Source organism: Olea europaea, chromosome 1, assembly GCF_002742605.1.
Source record: "Olea europaea var. sylvestris chromosome 1, O_europaea_v1, whole genome shotgun sequence".
NCBI classification, from domain to species: domain Eukaryota; kingdom Viridiplantae; phylum Streptophyta; class Magnoliopsida; order Lamiales; family Oleaceae; genus Olea; species Olea europaea.
The window spans coordinates 1,014,592-1,033,858 of NC_036237.1; the positions used below are offsets into that span (position 1 = coordinate 1,014,592).

The 19,267-nt window shown below is 34.9% G+C and overlaps 4 protein-coding genes across 5 annotated transcripts; 2 read left to right on the top strand and 2 right to left on the bottom strand.

Moving 5' to 3' along the window:
- The first annotated feature begins 111 nt into the window (after positions 1–111).
- Positions 112–3,605, top strand: LOC111407566 (glutamate receptor 2.7-like). The gene is made up of 5 exons (XM_023037177.1): positions 112–419; positions 531–1,864; positions 1,966–2,278; positions 2,385–2,782; positions 2,968–3,605. Exons 1-5 carry the CDS (start codon positions 158–160, stop codon positions 3,484–3,486), a joined length of 2,826 nt encoding a protein of 941 aa, XP_022892945.1. The 5' UTR covers positions 112–157; the 3' UTR covers positions 3,487–3,605.
- A 908-nt stretch (positions 3,606–4,513) lies between these two features.
- Positions 4,514–6,639, bottom strand: LOC111407636 (ATP synthase subunit epsilon, mitochondrial). The gene is made up of 2 exons (XM_023037288.1): positions 6,372–6,639; positions 4,514–4,784 (listed from the first exon to the last, which is right to left on the bottom strand). Exons 1-2 carry the CDS (start codon positions 6,553–6,555, stop codon positions 4,756–4,758), a joined length of 213 nt encoding a protein of 70 aa, XP_022893056.1. The 5' UTR covers positions 6,556–6,639; the 3' UTR covers positions 4,514–4,755.
- A 1,062-nt stretch (positions 6,640–7,701) lies between these two features.
- LOC111407716 (ribosome biogenesis protein NSA2 homolog) lies at positions 7,702–11,461 on the bottom strand. Its single transcript, XM_023037389.1, has 9 exons — positions 11,356–11,461; positions 11,090–11,209; positions 10,937–11,004; positions 9,940–10,048; positions 9,752–9,820; positions 8,725–8,782; positions 8,213–8,448; positions 8,071–8,122; positions 7,702–7,973 (listed from the first exon to the last, which is right to left on the bottom strand). Exons 1-9 carry the CDS (start codon positions 11,356–11,358, stop codon positions 7,906–7,908), a joined length of 783 nt encoding a protein of 260 aa, XP_022893157.1. The 5' UTR covers positions 11,359–11,461; the 3' UTR covers positions 7,702–7,905.
- Positions 11,462–12,592: 1,131 nt separating this feature from the next.
- LOC111407784 lies at positions 12,593–16,906 on the top strand. Of its 2 annotated transcripts, none has more exons than XM_023037492.1 (7): positions 12,593–13,019; positions 13,781–13,843; positions 14,523–14,659; positions 15,103–15,140; positions 15,308–15,353; positions 16,220–16,384; positions 16,535–16,906. In XM_023037492.1, the coding sequence occupies exons 1-7, from the start codon at positions 12,652–12,654 to the stop codon at positions 16,684–16,686; spliced, it is 969 nt and encodes a 322-aa protein (XP_022893260.1). In that variant the 5' UTR covers positions 12,593–12,651; the 3' UTR covers positions 16,687–16,906. The 2 variants fall into 2 exon arrangements, with proteins under 2 accessions (XP_022893260.1, XP_022893326.1); XM_023037558.1 differs by having other exon boundaries at positions 16,224–16,384; positions 16,535–16,884.
- Positions 16,907–19,267: the final 2,361 nt, after the last annotated feature.

Below are 19,267 nucleotides of genomic sequence, written 5' to 3' on the forward strand. Positions count from 1 at the left end.
CAACTCTGAACTTTTGTCTTTGCAAAACTTATCAACTTATATTATTCTTTTGTTTTTCGAAATCTCAAAGCCATTTGCATCAAGCTCAAACTTCCTTCTTGCATGCGGCGTAGTAGGAGAGAAATTTATTGGTTGGGATAATCATAGAGCTCCTCCTATGCAGAATCCAATATTCTTCGGGCTTTATGTGTTCCTTTTCATCATAAGCTTTTGCATTGCACCATTGGATGGTGAGAATGCAACTGCTGTAAAGGTTGATGTTGGGATAATTCTTGATTTGGACACACATGTTGGAAAAATAAGCCGGACTTGCATGTTGATGGCAATTGAAGATTTCTATACCAATCACAATTATAGCACAAGAATTGTCACTCACCTGAGGAATTCCAACAATGATGATGTCGATGCAGCATCTGCAGGCATGTTCGTTGTCTATTCTTCTTTTCATCTTCCATGTTCAAAACTTGACTCCAATTTGTGCATCGATTGACTAACAAATCTATGGTTTAATTGTTTGGCATTTATTGCAGCCATAGACCTGCTGAAAAACGTCCAAGTACAGGCGATACTCGGGCCTCAAAAATCAACACAAGCAGACTTTGTAATCGATCTAGGAAACAAAGTGAATATTCCAATAATTTCTCCATCGTCAACTCCTTCTCTGTCTCCCAAAGAATCCCCGTACTTCATCAGATCAGCGCCATGTTCATCCTTCCAGGCTAAAGCCATTGCTGGAATCGTTAAAGCCTTTGGGTGGAGGGAAGTAGTATTCATATACCAGGATAACAATTACGGTAGTGGAATAGTACCTTTCTTGACTGATGCCATGCTAGAAATCGATGCTTTTGTCCCCTATCAAAGTATTATATCTCCTTCAGCTACAGATGAACAAATACTTCAAGAGCTTTACAAGTTAAAGACTATGCAGACTGAGGTTTTTGTTGTGCACATGCTACCTTGTCTTGCTTCTAGTTTTTTTCTGAGGGCAAAAGAAGCAGAAATGATGACCAAGGGATATGCCTGGATCATTGCTGATGTACTGACTAGTCTCTTGGATTCTGTGGATTCAATAGTCATTGATGCAATGCAAGGCGTAATAGGGGTGAAGGCTCATATCCCGAAATCTAATAAACTCAGCTACTTCACTAAAAGATGGAGAAAGAAATTCCAGGATGAGAATCCAGACACGGATAATCTTCATCTCAATGTTTATGGGCTGTGGGCATATGACATGGTTACGGCATTGGCAACAGCTGTGGACAAAGTTGGTGCAGTCGTCCAGCAGTTTAAAAAACCAGTGACTAGAGAGAACTCGACAGACCTGGACGCAATTGGAACTTCAAATATTGGACCAACACTTGTTGATTCAGTTAGGAATATTAATTTCAAAGGTTTAAGTGGCGATTTCCACATCACTGATGGACAACTACAGCCATCTACGTATGAGATTGTGAATGTAATTGGTAATGGAGATAGGACAATTGGATACTGGACTGAACAACATGGCATTTCAAAGACAATGAAACCAAATGGTAAAGCTGTGTATCCGACCGACAAGGATAATCTTGTAGCCATTGTTTGGCCAGGTGAGACTGGAGTTATTCCGAAAGGCTGGCAAGTGCCAACTGGCGGGAAGAAGTTGAGAATCGGAATTCCTGTCAAAAGAGGGTTCAGTGAATTTGTAAAAGTGGAAAAGAACCCTGAAAGAAATGATTTTATTGCAACAGGTTTCTGCATAGATGTGTTCAAAGAAGTGGTGAAGTCATTGCCATACCTTGTCCCTTACGAATTTATTCCTTTCGCAACCCCTGATGGTCAGAGTGCTGGAACTTACGATGAACTTGTTTACCAGATCTTTCTCGAGGTAATGCAGAAGCTTAAGAATCAAGTCTTTTTTAATGCTGTGTATCAGTTTATTTATGCCATCTGCATCTATTTTCCATGCTACATTCCTGTCAATGACAGAAATATGATGCGGTTGTTGGAGACGTGACCATTGTAACCAACAGATCCAGGTTCGTTGATTTCACCTTACCTTTCACAGAATCTGGCGTGTCAACAATTGTACCAATCAAGAATGATGAGAGGAAGAATGCCTGGATTTTCATGAAACCTCTTACGATGGACCTCTGGTTAACAATTGGAGGATTTTTCATCTACACTGGATTCGTGGTTTGGGTTCTCGAGCATCGTGTGAACAAAGAATTCAGAGGTCCACCTTCCCAACAAATTGGAATGATCTTCTGGTTCTCCTTCTCAACACTTGTTTTCGCCCATAGTAAGTTCTTAATCCACTTCAATTAACAATATTGTGTCTACCGAAAATCTTTAATCCATCTTAGCAGAAACTAAAATATACACTGCATCAAATGCACTTGTGACAGAGGAGAAAGTAGTAAACAACTTATCAAGATTTGTGGTTATTGTATGGGTGTTCGTGGTTCTTGTACTGACATCAAGCTACACAGCCAGCTTGACATCCATGTTAACTGTACAACAGCTTCAACCTTCTATCTACGATCTGATAAAAAATGGAGAGTACGTTGGCTACCATAGTGGATCATTTATTCCAGGACTCCTCGTGGACTTGAAGTTTGATAGCTCCAAATTTAGAAATTATAGCACTTACGAGGAGTACAACGAAGCCCTTTCCAGAGGTAGCAGAAATGGTGGAGTTGCTGCAATTGTTGATGAACTTCCTTATATTAGGCCTTTCCTTGCTAAGCACTGCAGCAAGTACGCCATTGTTGGTCCAACCTACAAAGCCGCTGGCTTTGGATTTGTAAGTCCGTATTCTCAAATTCCTCCAAGTTTCTGAATCTTCACTTTTCTAGCAATCTGATACGGACACCATATGATTTCTAACTTATGAAATGTCCATCATCTTCTTATTCTTGCAATATAGCTTTCTCAGTCTATATTTCATTAGATTGGTGCTTTATTCTATTTTGCCCTGGAAATTCTCAGGCATTTCCAAAGGGTTCTCCCCTAGTCCCTGAGTTTTCAAGAGCAATTCTGAATGTGACAGAGGGAGAGAAAATGGTGAGAATATCAAGAGAATGGTTCGGTGAGGAAGAAGGTTGCCCTGGGAAAGATGGAACTGTGATTATCTCCAATCGTCTCTCTCTCGATAGCTTCAAGGGCCTTTTTCTTACTGCAGGTGTATCATCATCATGTGCTCTCATCATATACTTGTCCATCTTCTTTTACGAGAACAGAATCATCTTAGCCTCAGGCACTTCCATCACACAAAAGCTTTCTTTACTAGCAAAAACCTTTGACGAGGAAAACAATAAGTCATCTGAAGGATCCAAAAAACAAGGTGGGATAGGTGAAGGGGACAGAACAGCTGAATCAATTGCAGTATCTCCAGACTTTCCACGAAGTCCAGCAATCAGCACTTTTTATCACCCTGAAGGAGTGTTTTCTCAAGAAGAAGGTTTCTCTACAACAGAACCGGGAACTCCATATCATGATATCATATAAACCTGACAAAATTTTGAATATTTCTACAACGTAATGTATTTGTAGCTAACCCAATAAATAGAAATGTTAGCATAATCTCATTCTGAACATTTTTCCCTAGTATCGAAGGGAAAGGAAAACAATAAGGATATTTCTTCTTGCACAGGGTCCTGTGCACAGGCTGTGCACAGGGTGTGAGAGGGGGGGTGGACCCCACATGTTTGTGGGGTCCACCCCCCCTCTCACACCCTGTGCACAGCCTGTGCACAGGACCCTGTGCAAATAGCACGTTCCAAACAATAATTGCAATTATCAAAAGGACTCATCCCTCTTCTCTGCCAGATTTTAATAATTTCTTATTAGTAAATGTGTTCTTCAGAGATTTCGTAAGAATTATATCTTCAATGTTGAAAATATGGGTAATAATTTCATCCAACTTTACTAAAATTGTCTCCTTAATGTGGATTTTGGTTGAACCAGTGAAACATAGCCTGTTTAGTTGTACTTAAAATTACTTATCATCAAGTTTAAAAAGAGAATAAGATTCAGGAAATACGAAATAAAGCTATTTCAACAATTTATATCGAGTTCTCAACACGTTTGTATATTATTTAATAAAAAATGAGGGGGGAGCTGTAAAATAGTAGAAATGAAGGACCCTATGCCATTCTTTGAGTGTGCTTCCCTTGAGCGAAATGATTTTGTTGATGCCACTAACAATTAACTAACTAAAAACAATGATTTACTTCCTATTACTAGTTAGTGTAATTTTTACGCTTCTTCGTCTCCTAATCTTAAGATTTCACAGTGGATTAGAAGAAAACGTGTCCAAAAGGTGCATTTAAACATGACCGTTGTCAAAGCCACAAAGATGAAGAGGTAGTAAGTGTGTAGGTCATATGTCTAGACTAGTCAGAGGAAACAAACTCACAAGTTGGGATCGTGAAAGTTTCAAGGTGGATGAAGCTGAAAGTTAAAATGGCTGCTGAGAAAAGACCAATACAGTGAGTTGGCATGGTGTTATATTCACTGCTCAAGAATCACAGAGTTGAAAGAAGAAAAACCATTATTCATTCAGCGACAAAAAAGAAGCAGCACAAACTGGGTCACAAAAGTTACATTATTACATGTGACTTAGTGAAAACTCAGCAGACAACTGTCTGATGTAAATAGTTCATATCCCCAAAAGTTTGAAGCTAGGGATAAAAAAAAAAAAAAAAAAAAAAGTTTTAAAAAGAAGACCTCCAGCAGGAATAAGCTTCGTAAAGCACTAAACGCCTCTGTCCATCCTCATTCTTCCCCAGTATCTGATCGAATGACTGAGAACACAAGTCAATGACAATTGATTAGAAGAAAGCAAAATAAACTTGGCAGTAGATATCAAAATAGCAACAAACAAATAAAATATTTTCGTGCCTAATCTTGCACAATGCTATGTGTCAAATATGAACTACACATGCAACAAACTGACGAAAATAACATTAGGATGCCTTATTGTACCACAGATATCCTCCTTTGAAAGCAATAAATAAAAACTAATGAGCATAAAGATTTTAGCTTGTGGAAAGGAACTACGAAGTCCAACCACCCCACTACCTCACCAACTAACAAAACAATCGGTACAACTTTGAAGTCTCGGGAACAACAATATATTTGTTAATTTAACAAGAAAATTACTCAACAATAAGAAAACAAACACATTTGAGTGATTTGTAAATCACATAGTAGAATTGTTTGTCCACACTTCAAGGCAGCTGACCAGCTAGTATGTAAAACCGTGCAAGAGTTTTAAGACCACTGTAACACATCTCATCCAAGTCTTTTGACATAAATTTTTCAACAGGAAGTGGGTCATTAAATCCCCAAAATTTCACTTCAGCTCCTCGCTATCGAGAGAAACCACGAACTTCTTATCAAAATGCCACTTTTCTACTCAACAGAATAACAAAAAGCACGAACAGAAACATTTTTAATAGAGCTTCTTCACACTAGAAATTTTCTACCAATGATCATTTGTTAAGTAAAACAATAATGGTGGTAATAATGCCAAAGATTAAATTCAATTACCAAGTAATCAAATCCTTATGCCGGTAATCATCACAATTATGTCTGTAGAACTTCTATATGACCAGAAATAAACATCAACTTACCTTTCTAAAACTATGGAGCCTATCAAGTTGTACAGTTATCCTTCAATTCAACCATAGGCCTAATATGACGTACAGAATAAATGCATTAGGTCGTCCCAATATTCCTACTGTATTAAGAATTTTACATGCTAATTTTGGGTGTATGAGAGGTGTGAGGAGAAAGACGACTCTCTTGTACTCTATTATAGAAAAAATCTGCATAACAATTAGATGTCACCCTCACGTTGAAAGTGTACTACCATAAATTTGTGCAGTCACTTTGCTTGTTTCAGATTTTCATTCTAATTTATGGCAATCATAATAACACCCAACAAATAATATTCAGTTCTCATAGAAAACAAGCAAAAACAAAGAGAGCCCTGAAAAGATGGCAGACTTCATAGAGTATTTCAATTTCCCTCAAATAGCAAGACACTTTTATGAAATTTCTTGCACATAATGGCAGTGTTATAATACGAACTACTGCTAGCACCCCATATTCCCATCTCAGAAACTTTCCCAAGATTGCTAAACAATTTAGTTCCTTTTACATGTACAGCGAATAATCCATTTAAAATCACAAAGCAGTATCTTATCAAGATTAGCTATTTATAAAGACTAGATTCGAAAAATGATATTTAAAATTATTAGAAAACGGAAGAAAACGAAAATTCAACTAAAATTTATAAAGAAACCCAAAAGATCTGAATCTCCAGAACAAATATTACTGTATAGAATTAAAAACGGGAGAATAATCGGGAGAGAAAAATAGATTACTGGGTTTCTGGGGTTTGCCGTCGACCCATTTGGAGGCGGAAAAGTGGACCTTCTCTCGGGTCAAGGCTTCAGAGCGGTAGGGCTCCTTGAGGCACTGCCTCACCAGGTTCGCGCACAGATTGGAGTAGGTTATGTAAGTCATTCCTGCTGCCCTCCAAAACGGCACTGCTGCATATGACGCCATTTCTGCCTCTTTTTTCTCTCTCTTCTCGAGTCTTGGCTGCCTATTATTTTGGTTCGTTTGGGTCTGTCCCAGGATCTATGTATTGGAGGTTCCGAATGTGTGTTTTTTGTTGGGCTGCTCCCGTTTTGCTTTTAAATCTTTCAATTTTTTTAATTTTTTTTTTCTACTTACTCAATTTAAAATTTCAACTTTCAAATACAATCACAAAAATAATAAAAAATAAAATTTTTATTTTAATCACACATTCACCAAAAAGTTCTCTATCCAAAACAATATTTTTCCAAAAAATGAACAACAAATAATAGCTTAAACACTTGTATGAGAGAGATTTTTTGAAAAAAAAAATTCTTCAAAATCATTTTCAACCGTTTATTATAAATTATATGAATTCATAATTTTTTATAGTTTTAATTATGCACTCTCTAGAAATAATCTTTCCCAAAGGAACCCTAAGTCAGCAACAAATTTTTTAGAATTTTTCTTTATCTTTTGTAACCAAAAAATTGATAGACTAACTATTATCACTCTTCAAAGCATTTTGTAATGGATTTTTTACAATAATAGATTTTTACTTTCAAATTGATAATTACTTTCCATCACCATTCAATTTGACCAATATAACGTTCACTATTTTCATCTTTTCTTACAAATTCAAAACGCATACGCACTAGCAAAATATTTAACTATTCAATTACTTTTTGACCATTTCCTAAAGCACAAAGCTCCCTGCCCTAGCTTGGGGACAGGGTTGAAGACAGGGGCGCCCCTATCCCGACTTGGGGACAAGGTCAGGGACGGGCAGCAGGGTTGTTTCTTAAAATTTCTTGAGCTGTATATTTTAGCACATTAAGCCAAGTTCACATAAAATTCCATCAATTAAACAAATTGGAAAGAGGCTGCCTTCTTAAGCACAGCCAAACATACTACTAGCCTTAGGGGGTGTTTGAGAAATATTTTTTTGTAAAAATGCATTTTTGAAAAGCAAATTGATGGGAAATGTTTTCTTGAAAAATAAGAAAAAAAAATTATTTATGTGCAATATTATTTTAATAAAGAATGTGTGGTTTAAAAGAAGAGAGAAAAATGCATTTTGAAAAAAAATGGGTACCAAACGGGCTCTTAGTCTATCATTGGCATCACACAAAATACCAAAAACAGAGAAAAATATCCACAAAGAAAAACTCAATTTGCATATTATACAAAACTGCTAATAATCTAACATGGAAACCAAAACAGTGAAAAGGCTTAAACAAAATTATGGTGCATTTCAAAATAACTCAGTGTCACCCAAACAGAACTTGTCCAAAAGTTACTCGGGTACAAATTAGCTGACGACAGCTTTCTCCTCTTCTAGACAAGCAGAACAGCATTAATGCAGCCATCATTTTCAGGATTATTAGTAACTTGTGCATATTTCCCTGCATTTACCATACATGAGCAAATGAGAAACAAGCAACATGTAGAAATCCATCTGTTCTAATTTATAAAAAAGGGTAGTTGAAAGGATGAACATACCCCACACAACTTTCCCAGCAGGGGTGACCAGACCAAGTTCGCTAACATTCACCTGGAATTGTCACCAAAAGGAAAAACGGATGTTAAGCATGAAATGATATGCTGAAATCAAAGACTGGTTATATTTTGTAACCAAAATTACCTCAATAACGGTTCCTTTTGTTACAACGCCTAAAGAGGTATACATGGGACCGTTGGGGTTTTTCTTTACGCCGATAATTTCTAAATTGAAAGTACATTTAAGTTCAGGGTGAGTCACGTGGGCTTTGGTAAATCGTAACCCTGAGGGACGGATGAAACGCTCATATTTCGGAGGTTTCCTTGTAAAACTTGGTCCTACAAACGTGGCTTTAGTGATCATCCTTTTCCACTGCTTAGCTGCAATGTAAAACCATTGGGAGGATAAGGAGAGAGAGAATTTACCAGCTAACTAATTCCAAATGCAAATGACCTAACAAGCAAAATCCCATAAATAGCAGAAATAACAAGGATTATAGAAGAATGCTTGGCGAGGCTTAAAAAGTTAACTCAGAAGTTCATTCATTTTGTTTTAAAATAAATTTCCCTTTATGGTAGGAGTTCACAATAATAAGAATTACTTCCAAATAAGTAACTCTTTTTAAGCTTAGCCAAACATGTCATCACAAAACTTACTCTTCCGTTTCCCAGATCTGATCACTCTAAACATCTCATCTTCAGCTACAGGTCTGACCTAAAAAGTCAAAAACGAAATAAAATCCAGTCACCAACTTGTTGAATTACGAAGTAGCCATACTGCTCAGTCAAACTAGTATGCAAAAACATATTATATTTACACCTCAGTAATGCAAGCAAGGATTCCTATTTGCACATTGCCACGTTCTAAAACCGGGTACATGAAAGAAGCACCATCCATTCCAAATGGTTAACTCAAGGAAAAAAATTCTCAGTATTTTGTTTGTTTTTCCAGTTCCATTGACTTACAGACTTTATTGTTCTTTATCTAAGCATGGAAGAATAACAATCATGATAAGATAAGACTACTGAAGATTAAAATGACTAAAAGTCAAGCACAAGACATAAAAAAAATCTTTTTGAACAGTTACAATTAGATGGTAACAAGTTTAAAAACTAGAAATTACAAAGCCTCAGAACCCAAACATTGATTGCGGAAATCATTTTTTAGCACCTTCTATAAAACAAACCTTTTTTTTTTTTTTTTTTCAATCGATATCACAGCTTATGCTACAAAATACAACAATCAGTAATGTCCCTACAATAATTTTTAGGTTTCATAGAACATTGTCTCGGACATGAGTTCTTCTTGATCCAAGAAACAAATTAATCCTATCATGTATTAAAAGCTTAAAAAATTTGTAACTTATTTTCCAGACAGTGCATGCAATTATTCTCAGCTGACAACTTAGTATATTACAAATGAGGCACCATATGTTCTAATAAATGCAATCTTTGTTTATTACTAAGGAGGGTGCTACTACCTATTCTTCTATCTTCCTTAGCGGAGCATTGAGTCTAGATAAGTCACTGCAGTGTAACATCTAGAATTGTGGTTATACACATATAAATTGCAATGAATCGGGGTTTCCTACTTGATGAGTTCCATATTAACCGCTGAAAATATTGGGAAACTCCTATAGATAAAGCAGCATGTCTAAAATTAGAGGCAGTACAGTTGTGCTACCTTAGGTAGAGGCACTTCCCATTTTCCAGCTTTCTCTTTCCTCTTTTGCTTGACAGTATTGCTAAGAACCTGCAGCGCACAGTGATGTCACGTTCACTAACAGTACAAACATAAAGTAGATTTTACCCCCAATCTACCATCATAAGGGAGAAGTAAGACATAAAGCAAATTAAGTAATATAAAATCACCTTTGCTCTTGTTGTTGCATCACGATCAAGAAGATAAGCAGGGACAGCTCCTTCTTGGACATCATCATCGACCTTGCGCCTAGTTGAAGACTCCTCGTGCATGGCCAATCTATTGAAAATTGGAGCATTTCGTGAGCACAAGGCAAAGGTAATGGTTTTGCAAGCATTTTAGAATATAATATCAAAATAATATGTACAGCTAAGCTGAATGAAGAAGCTTGCTTCAGAAAACAAAGATTCATCCAAAAAGTTGGCAGCTTTACATCAATTTAGAGAAGGGGAAAAAACATAAACATAAATAACCTACTTTTACAACCTATCAACAGTTCCCAGAAAAAAGGGCAATTAGGATCTCAACTCCCTTCCAACCCCCACTCCCACCTCACCCAAAATGGAAACGAAACACAAACAAAATTTTAGGAAACAATATCACTATCATACATACTGAAAATATATACACAAACACAGTCACATAAGTAATCCTAGCAGTTGTCTACTAGATACGGAATGCCATTAACGTGACTCAACAATAAAGATAACAGTCCACTAATATGTCTTAAGACCTTGTTCACTTGTACAAAATCATATACCAAGGTTAAACATGCTGCAATGTCAATCAAACTGAGATCAACGGCGTGAGTAACCACAATACTTCACTAAAAAATATTTAGTTAATAAACACAGAAAATTAGCACGGCTGGTATTGTATTCATTTTCTACTTCTATATGATTCCAGGGTCCTTAAAAACCTTAAATAAACCCAGAAAATTAGCATGCCAGGTATTGTTTCAGTTTATGGCGTCTATATTCCTCAAGGGTTCTTAAAAGAAAAATATCAAAGAATAAACCAAAGCCACCATTACAAAAATTTCAAATAAATAAAAGAATACATCTTATGAGGCTCATAATTTCATTGCGCTCCTATAGAAACAATCCCAAAAATTTACATCATTGACCAAAGGAAAAAACTGAAATTAGAACTGCAAAACAAACTCACGTTTTCTTCATTAGGGCCTTCTCAGCATAACGTTTCTTAGCAAACATCTTGCCCTTAATACCCAAAGCCTGTTCAACTCAATTAAGCAAACTAATTTCAGAATTTTTTTCTCAAAAAAGGTAAAACTGAAAGGAAGAGATAAAAAAGATGAACCTTTTGAGCAATCTGAGAGCGCTTGTGAACTTCTCGCGCCTCCTTCTTGCGCTTGCGCTCGAAGTGATCATGGCGATAGCCATGTCTCTTCCTGTGAAGCTCTATATAATCTCCTTGCGGCTGTTAATGGTATAATAGATATCAACACAGTTTAATAACGAAATGCACATATTGCGGAACAATTGAAAACATTTGGAAAATTAAATATCAATGCAGTTCAACAAAAAATAGCAAATATTACGAAGGGGGAGTGGAACTCAACATACCATGGCTGATAAATTTTGATGGGGAGGGAGGTAGAGAAAGATTTAGGGTTTTGCGAATTTTGGAAGTTAGTATCTTCACAGAGCCAAATCTTGGAGTCGGTTTGAGTCCATTTGACCCGGCCCAAACAATTGATTGGAAAATTACGCAAGTAGCACTAATTGGACCGACTGTTTTATGTCTATTCTAAGGATTAGCCGTGCTACATAAAAAGCGCCACATCGGTCCTGTTTTTTCACGGAGGACACATGTCATGGCCCTATTTGAGAAGAATTATTTTTTAAGGAATCAACGATGGTATTTGAAAATTAAAATGAACAATTAATTTTAATCATATATTTCATAAAATTCACAATTTTTCGATTATGTATTTTATTAATTTTTATCAAAATCTAATTTTAACTTCTACAAAACAAGGGCTAATATATATTGATTATTCAAACAAAATTTTATATGACAATGTCGAGAATAATCGCAAGTGCTTGTCATAAAAATGTAGATAGATATATGTAAATTTTAAAACGAATTATTGAATGTGATTATGTTAATGTAGTACAAAGTCTTAAATTTATTGTTCACATCCGTTCGTGGTCAGTCGTTCCATTAGACATTAGTTAATTAATTGTAGATGTAAAATGTGGTACTCGTTGCTTGGAAATATGGTGAAAATTGATCGAATGTATTCCCAATTCCCTTTCACCATATATTTGTGACAATCTAAATAAATTAATCTCTATGACAAATGTATTTAGACTTCTTTTTTTTTGTTTAAAATGAAAAATTAGGTAAAATGGCTTCATTTTGGTTTTGCTCAGCATGTATATAAATCGTTTATAAATAAGAAGAGTAAGAGGAATAATGTATTAATTAAATTAGCATTTGAGAACTCTAAAAAATTTTAATTGAATATGTAGAAATTTTATAAAAATTTCTAGAATACAATAATACTTCTAGATAGTCTTAAAAAAATTATATTAAATACTCATAAGCTTTTTGATTTATTTAAAGTTTTTAAAAAGCCTAAGCGTCTATTCGAAGGTGATTTTGAGAATTGATTTTTTTGACTATTAAGAGAAGAATTGGAGCTACTTGTGAGAGAAAAAGTCAAAAATCACGTTTGAAATAGTGAAATAACGACTAAAAAATTAGTTTTCTATGGTTAAAATTACTCCCAAGCGGGGCCTGATTGAAAACGCTCCTTTAAAATTGGGGCATGAATGTAACACAAGAAAAGGTTGGGTCCTGGAGGAATTTACCCTATAAACGAAGAAAACCGGAGAGAAGAAAATGTACAAAGAATGAGAGCTAGCACCTCCACCTGTCACGCCGGCGTGGTTGGATTGAGCCGCCCATCATCAACGCCGGCGGCTTACTTACATTACAATTACCCTCTGCGCCTTTGCCACCAGCTCAACTTCCCATATGACCACGGAAAGAAGTGGAGATCAGCGCACACAAGTTTATCTATTGCGGAAATCCGCAGAGGCCGTACCGAGGCAAATTCAAATGCAGAGGCAACGTCGTCTTGGGATGAGAAGCCCTACGAAGTATTGCCGAGTGGGAAAATATCTTATTTGGACGAACAAGATGTGGTCGCATTTCTAGACCCTCCCCAAGAGCTCATTCCGTTGGACCCATCTTCTTACAATCCCGCCGCATATCTATGGTATTTTGATTTTTTTGACTTTTTTCGGTAACATAGCGCTATGTGATGACTAATTAGGCAAAAGTTATGATTAGGATTACTTTATGTTTGTATTGTATTCACTCTATTGAAACTATGAACGAGAGATAGCATTGAGTTTTAAAAAATTGCTAACGGACAAGCATTTTTTAACATTGATTGCACAATTCTCGAGCCTGAAAATATTGTTGAAATTTACAGTATTGATCTGGATGGGATTGTTTAGAGTATGTTGGCTAAGCTTAAGCTTATAAGAGTTACTTAAAAATGTTATCGTTTTTTTACTTTTTAAGTAAAAAAGTACTTCAATATTAAAGGAAGTTTTTAGAAGTAATCTTATGATACCGTATAAATAAGTAACTTGCTTATTTTTAACATTGAACAATAAAAATATTATTTTATTTGGAACCTGCTTCTTTACTTATAAGCGAAAATTTTAAGCTCGGCCTAACATGGTGTAGGCAGCTATTCAAATAATTATTAACAATCAGGAATGTCTTAGGATGATTTTGCAGATTTTATTTTTATTTTTTTGAGAGGAAATTCATTGCAATTTTAGTACACGTTCTCATGATTTTAATGTCCTTATGTTTGTGGAATAAGATTACTGGTTTCAGATAATATTGGAGTTTTGTTCCTTAAAAGTAGGAGATGATTTCAATTATGGAGACAAAAATTTAGGTAATTTTAGTACAAATGTTTTTAATGTGCTTTGTGCTCTATTCTGATGTATACATGGACAGGAAAAAAATTGAAGATATACCAGAGGAAAGGCGGCATCGGCTTCTAACCTTGTTGAAACCCAGGTTTTTGTCTCATTTTTGGTTGATTACTGAAGCAAACTCCTCCTTTATCATTAGATATTTTAGATTTTGTACGAAGTTATGATCTTTATTTATGTGAAATTGAACGACGAGTTACATAAGTTCTATAGTGTGCATTTGGTGTTGCCGTGTTGAACACCTCTTGGCAATAGTAATTGGAACCCAGAATTTTTAGTTAATTTGTTAGGTGGCCTTTGCCATAGAAAGATTATTACTTTTGCTAGATTCCTACCTGGCTTCCCACTTCTCCATGAAAATAAAGAACGAGAAGTGGTTAATCTGAACATGGAACTATTCAGAGATGGTGAAAAGGGCGTTGTTAAAAGGCGTCAGTCGGAGGCGGTAAAGTTTTAAAATCTTATCAACACCTGATTTTTTCTTCCTCGCATATTTCTGATTGTATTTAGGGTCTTTCATGATAAAAATTATGAAAAATTCCGATCAGCCAGTCAGCATCTCAGTCAACTATATCCCCAGTTTACTCTTCCCTTCCTTTGCATCAATTCCTGAGAAACTTTTGCTGCTATATGACAAATATGCACTTCTTTGTTTTGCCTGAACCTTTGGCCTTCTATATTTCTAATAGATAATTTGAATAGGAAGAGGAATACTAATTATGATGCCTGTCTCACTCTCTTATTTTTCCTTGGACTGCTCCTAGACTTATATCGAGGGCTTGGGAGATAGCTGGTACACGATATGATGACGCCAAGTTGGCGAATAAAAGTGCATCTGGCTTGCTCTCTAATCAAAATGGCACAAGTTCTCTTGAAATGTGGGATTGCCGAACCAGTGGAGGTAATTCACCTAAATTTGCCAAAACATCTATGTACGCAATCTATATTAATCATTTTATTACTTCAATTTCATTGTCTATTCACAAAACACCATTTTCTTAACAAACCTCCAAATTGATGATACAGAAGAAAATTCACAGAGAAGGAAAACGGTATAATTGTCGTTTGCTCACTTTTGGAATAAAGACTGCTAACAAGTTAGACCAAGTTGAAGTAATTTTATAACTTTTAGCAAAACTGGGTGTCATATACCATTTATTATTTCTGACTACTCATATTGTGGGCATCGTTAATTTCCTCCTAACTTGTTGAATTTTCCATACTGCTCATGCTTAGACATATATAGTTGCCATCTTTATGAAGAAATCTTGTGCGGATGATACAATTCTATTTGCATGGTAATAAGTTGAAGAAATTTTGTGACAATTTACTATTATGGTACAGGACCTTTTCCTATTTCTTGGATCAAATTCTTCCAGAAGGTAAATTTTTGCTTCTTTAAGCATTCTTATCTGTAATATCAAACTTCCTGATTTATGTATGTTTCAGTTATTATATATTTACATATGTTTCAGTTATTATTTTTTTCGTATGGACCTCTCAGATATGAGAGTTATTTTAAAATTGTCTTTCCCATTGAATTTGCCAGGCCTTATTCCGCTACAAAGATGGGAACACATATGGACGTCTTATTGGTAAATTGACCAATGATTAAGTCTACTTGCAGTAAATTATTTTCATGGAATCTGAAATTTACTTCATCAAACTTGTCTGAGATGCCGCATAGCTGACGCTGCATACCTAGCCCACTTTTGGCCCCCATTTTTTTGCTTGGAATAGGTTTTTTTTTTTTTTTTTTTTTTTTTTTTTTTTTTAAAATTGTTGGTTTAAAAAAGAAAAACCCACCAATATCGACTTTTTTTTTTTTAAGAATGTGTGGTTAAAAAAGAATGAAAAGTTTTCGATTTACGTATAATATTATTTTCTGGAAGATCGTGTGGTTGAAATATAGGAGTGAGGGAAAAAAATGAAAGAGAATGGGGGGCCAAACGGGGGCCTAGTTACTTTTAGTGTACAGTAAAATCTGCTAATTGGGGTCACCTGTGAAATTTCATACAATTCAATACATAGAAGAAGCTGTTTTGTCTCTCGAATAGAATAGAAATATATACTAAAAGATGACTTTTCTTTAGTGTATGAAACGTCTCTCACTTCTCCATGACCACCTAGGCACTGATGATGCATCCGACAGATAAAATTCTTGATGTATGTAAATTTTTGTTCTCTTTTCCTTCTCTTTTGGTGTCTCCAGGGTTTTCTTGATTTCATGTATGGCCTTTTAAAAATATATATATATATATTGGCAAAACACCAGCTAAGTCTAGGCAGGATTTAGGGTCTCCACCTAAACTTTGTGCGTGCGTGCGTTGTTGGGTTGGATTCCCTGACCCTCTTAGTTTATGTAAAGGGAGAGGAAAAAAAAGAAGCATATATAGAAGATTGAATCATGCAGCTAGTTTTTCGGGAACTATTACATAATGTAATGAGGTTTGTCGCTCAGGTAGGTCTCTCCTGGCTGGAATTTTCAGCTTCTTTCCGCCTTTGTATTTTACCGTTAGAGAAGCCAATGAGGTGTTGTCAACAGAGCAGCCTTGTGATTTATCATATGAATTTGGAGATGGCCTCCTGAACCTTAAAGAATATCCACAAGGATTCCCCAAGCCAGGTATCTTTATTTGTTTGGTACTTTGCGTAAATGCTGTTCTGAGTTGCATAATAGTTTCAATCTTTTGCTCATAGCGTCTTGTATATTCTAGATGCCATTTGAGTTGTTTCTAGTTATCGCTGACTTAGCATTGGTTCTCCGTCATTTCAGCAATTCATCCTTGGCCGTTCAACGATCAAGTTGTTATATATGTTCGTCATGTGGGACCTGGGGTTCTGATCGGGCAGGCATGGCAAGAAGGAGAATCACTGCAACAGGTACCTAAAAAGCTATGTGGTGAGATCTTAATGGTGAAAGCATGAATTATACGAGTAAAAGGAATTGAGAAAGCTGTTCCCTACAGTTTTTGTTGTTCTTTAATCTTTATGATGAAACGGTTTTTTTCTTTCTTTTGTCATGTGAAGTTTCCTCTTACAGTTCGCTCTATCTGGCAATGTCACGTGGGATTTAACTCGTGTTTCCTTCTAAATATCGTAAAATGAAATATTCTCCTGGGGAAATATGGAAAGAAGAATTAGATAATATTTGCTGTTGTGAAAAAATATTAAAATACACATTGTCTTTTCATTCTAAAATATTTTTAACCATGAGAATTTAGATTTACCTGTATTTTGAAAATTGATAGCGAATAATCTACATTTAACCGAAATTTTAAATTATTATTTCTTGGTTCATGTATCCTTGAACGTTAACAAATTCAATATCAGTTTTCGTCCAAAGTTCTTGTTAAAATAATTTAAAATTTCAGCCCCTGTTTGCTTCTCATTCTTTTCTCATTAAAATGAAAAATATGATCGTTATCCATCACATTAAGCCATCAAATTTGAATTTCTATCGCTTGTGTGGAGCCCGTAATTGCTATATTTTTCATTTTTCATTTTTCATTTTTCATTCTTAAAAAAATTGCAAACAAATGGGGCCTCAATTTTGCTCGAGTTTATATAAACCAAAAAAAAAACAAAAAATAAATCAATCAAAATAACTGAAAAAAAAATATGAAGAGATCCATTTCATCACTAAGCTCCAGTAAACCTCCACCGCCGTCCCAACTAGTCGCCGACAATGCAGTGGAATATGGATTATGAGGTTCCGAAAAATTGTTCTCTTTTTATCGTAGACTATTCAAGAGTCAACAAACAAATAATTAGAAGAAAAAAAATTAAGAGGAAGTATTGTCATAAGACTCCAATGGAAGACGACGTTTTTAGATTAAATTCAAAAAGTTTCTGAAGAAAATCTCTCTATAAATAAAAAGAATAAAAATTCTGATGATGTACGCGAGAAAATGGAACTGGTGGGAATTGTACAAAGAATAATGCACAGCAACAAGGGGAAAAAGGGAATTATGGTACGTGTATACCTTTGATGTATACAATCTTTTAAACTCCTCACACGAAAGGAGGTTCATGCATAATAAATTATTCGTGGACTCTCCTCAATGTTTGAGGGGTGTCACTGTGTGTATACACACATGACACAACATAAATCAAATAAATAAGTAATTATATTAACATCACAGCACCCCTATTTAAATTGCAATGACGTTCTTCAATTTTTGACCATTTATATATTTATATCCCCAACTGTTTTCATTGCATGCTAATCATTAACCTTCAAGCAAAATTAGCATACCTTGTCTCATATTGCGATTTTTGACTCTCTATTTATTTTTTAATTTTTTTTGTTGCAAATGTGTTGAAATTAGCGACAATAATTTCGTCAAACTTATTTTGTTATTTAAAATATATGAGAAAATAAATAAGCCTCTTGATAAATTTTATGGACGAAAATCTTCATTACATATAAGATCTGAAAAATTAAGATAATGTTTGAGAATAAGATTGTAATTAAAAAAGTAAGAAATAAAAGTGCAAAAATGAGCAAAGATTAAGAATTTGCAATACAATTAAAATGTGGTGTATCTAACAAAAATTGTAGTGTGAATATAATTACCCAAGAAAAAATTCAAAGTTTCAATGACTCACCCCTACTGTATCCAATACTCGCGGCAAGGGTGGAGTCTACAGTAGTGGCTTTGGAGGTTGAGATGCTTGAGAAATATTTGCGCTAGTTTTTAATAATGAAGACAGTTACTGTTCGTCAAAATCTCGCAAGCGTACGAATTCGTTGTACAAGTAATAATAGTAATGAGAGAGTTATCGTCTTATAGGGAATAAAGATCAATTTTAGTATATTTGATATATTTAAATTCGTGTTTGTAATCAAAAGACGAACGAATGAATAGCTAAATAATTTTTATAACTAAAACTTGTGAAAACAATGAAAGTTGGTTAAAAAATCAAATATGCAAACGTATTGGATTTCCGACGTCATTGATCAATTCTTAGTTCTAATTCTCAACCAGTGATAATTATCTCAATTTATGCAATTGTGACGATCAATAATTCCTTAATTTATTTATTATTCTTTCCCAAGATATACTAAACATATAATTGTCTCCAAACTTCTCATCGAATGGCCAATTAGTCCTTCATCCTTTTCCAAATGCTTCAAACTAGTTCATCACTAAAAACACGATGAAAGTTAACCTAAGTTAGATAAAAATTAATAAATTGACGACTTAAAAATTTAATAATGTGGATAAATAAATACACAAATAGTACTTATCAGCTACCTTTTTTTTAATTCATTTTTTCTTATTTAGATAAATTTAAGGGCAAAATTGACATTTCAATCCATATTAATGGCAAGTGCTTGTTCGGTAAGGATTTTGTTAATTGATTTTTTGACCGTTAGAGATAAAGTGTGTCCTACTTTTGAGAAAAAAATTAAATGACGATTAGAATAGTGAAATAACAGTCGAAAAATTGATTTTAATTAGATTTTAAGCTGTACTTAACACGCTCTAAGTTTGGATAGGAA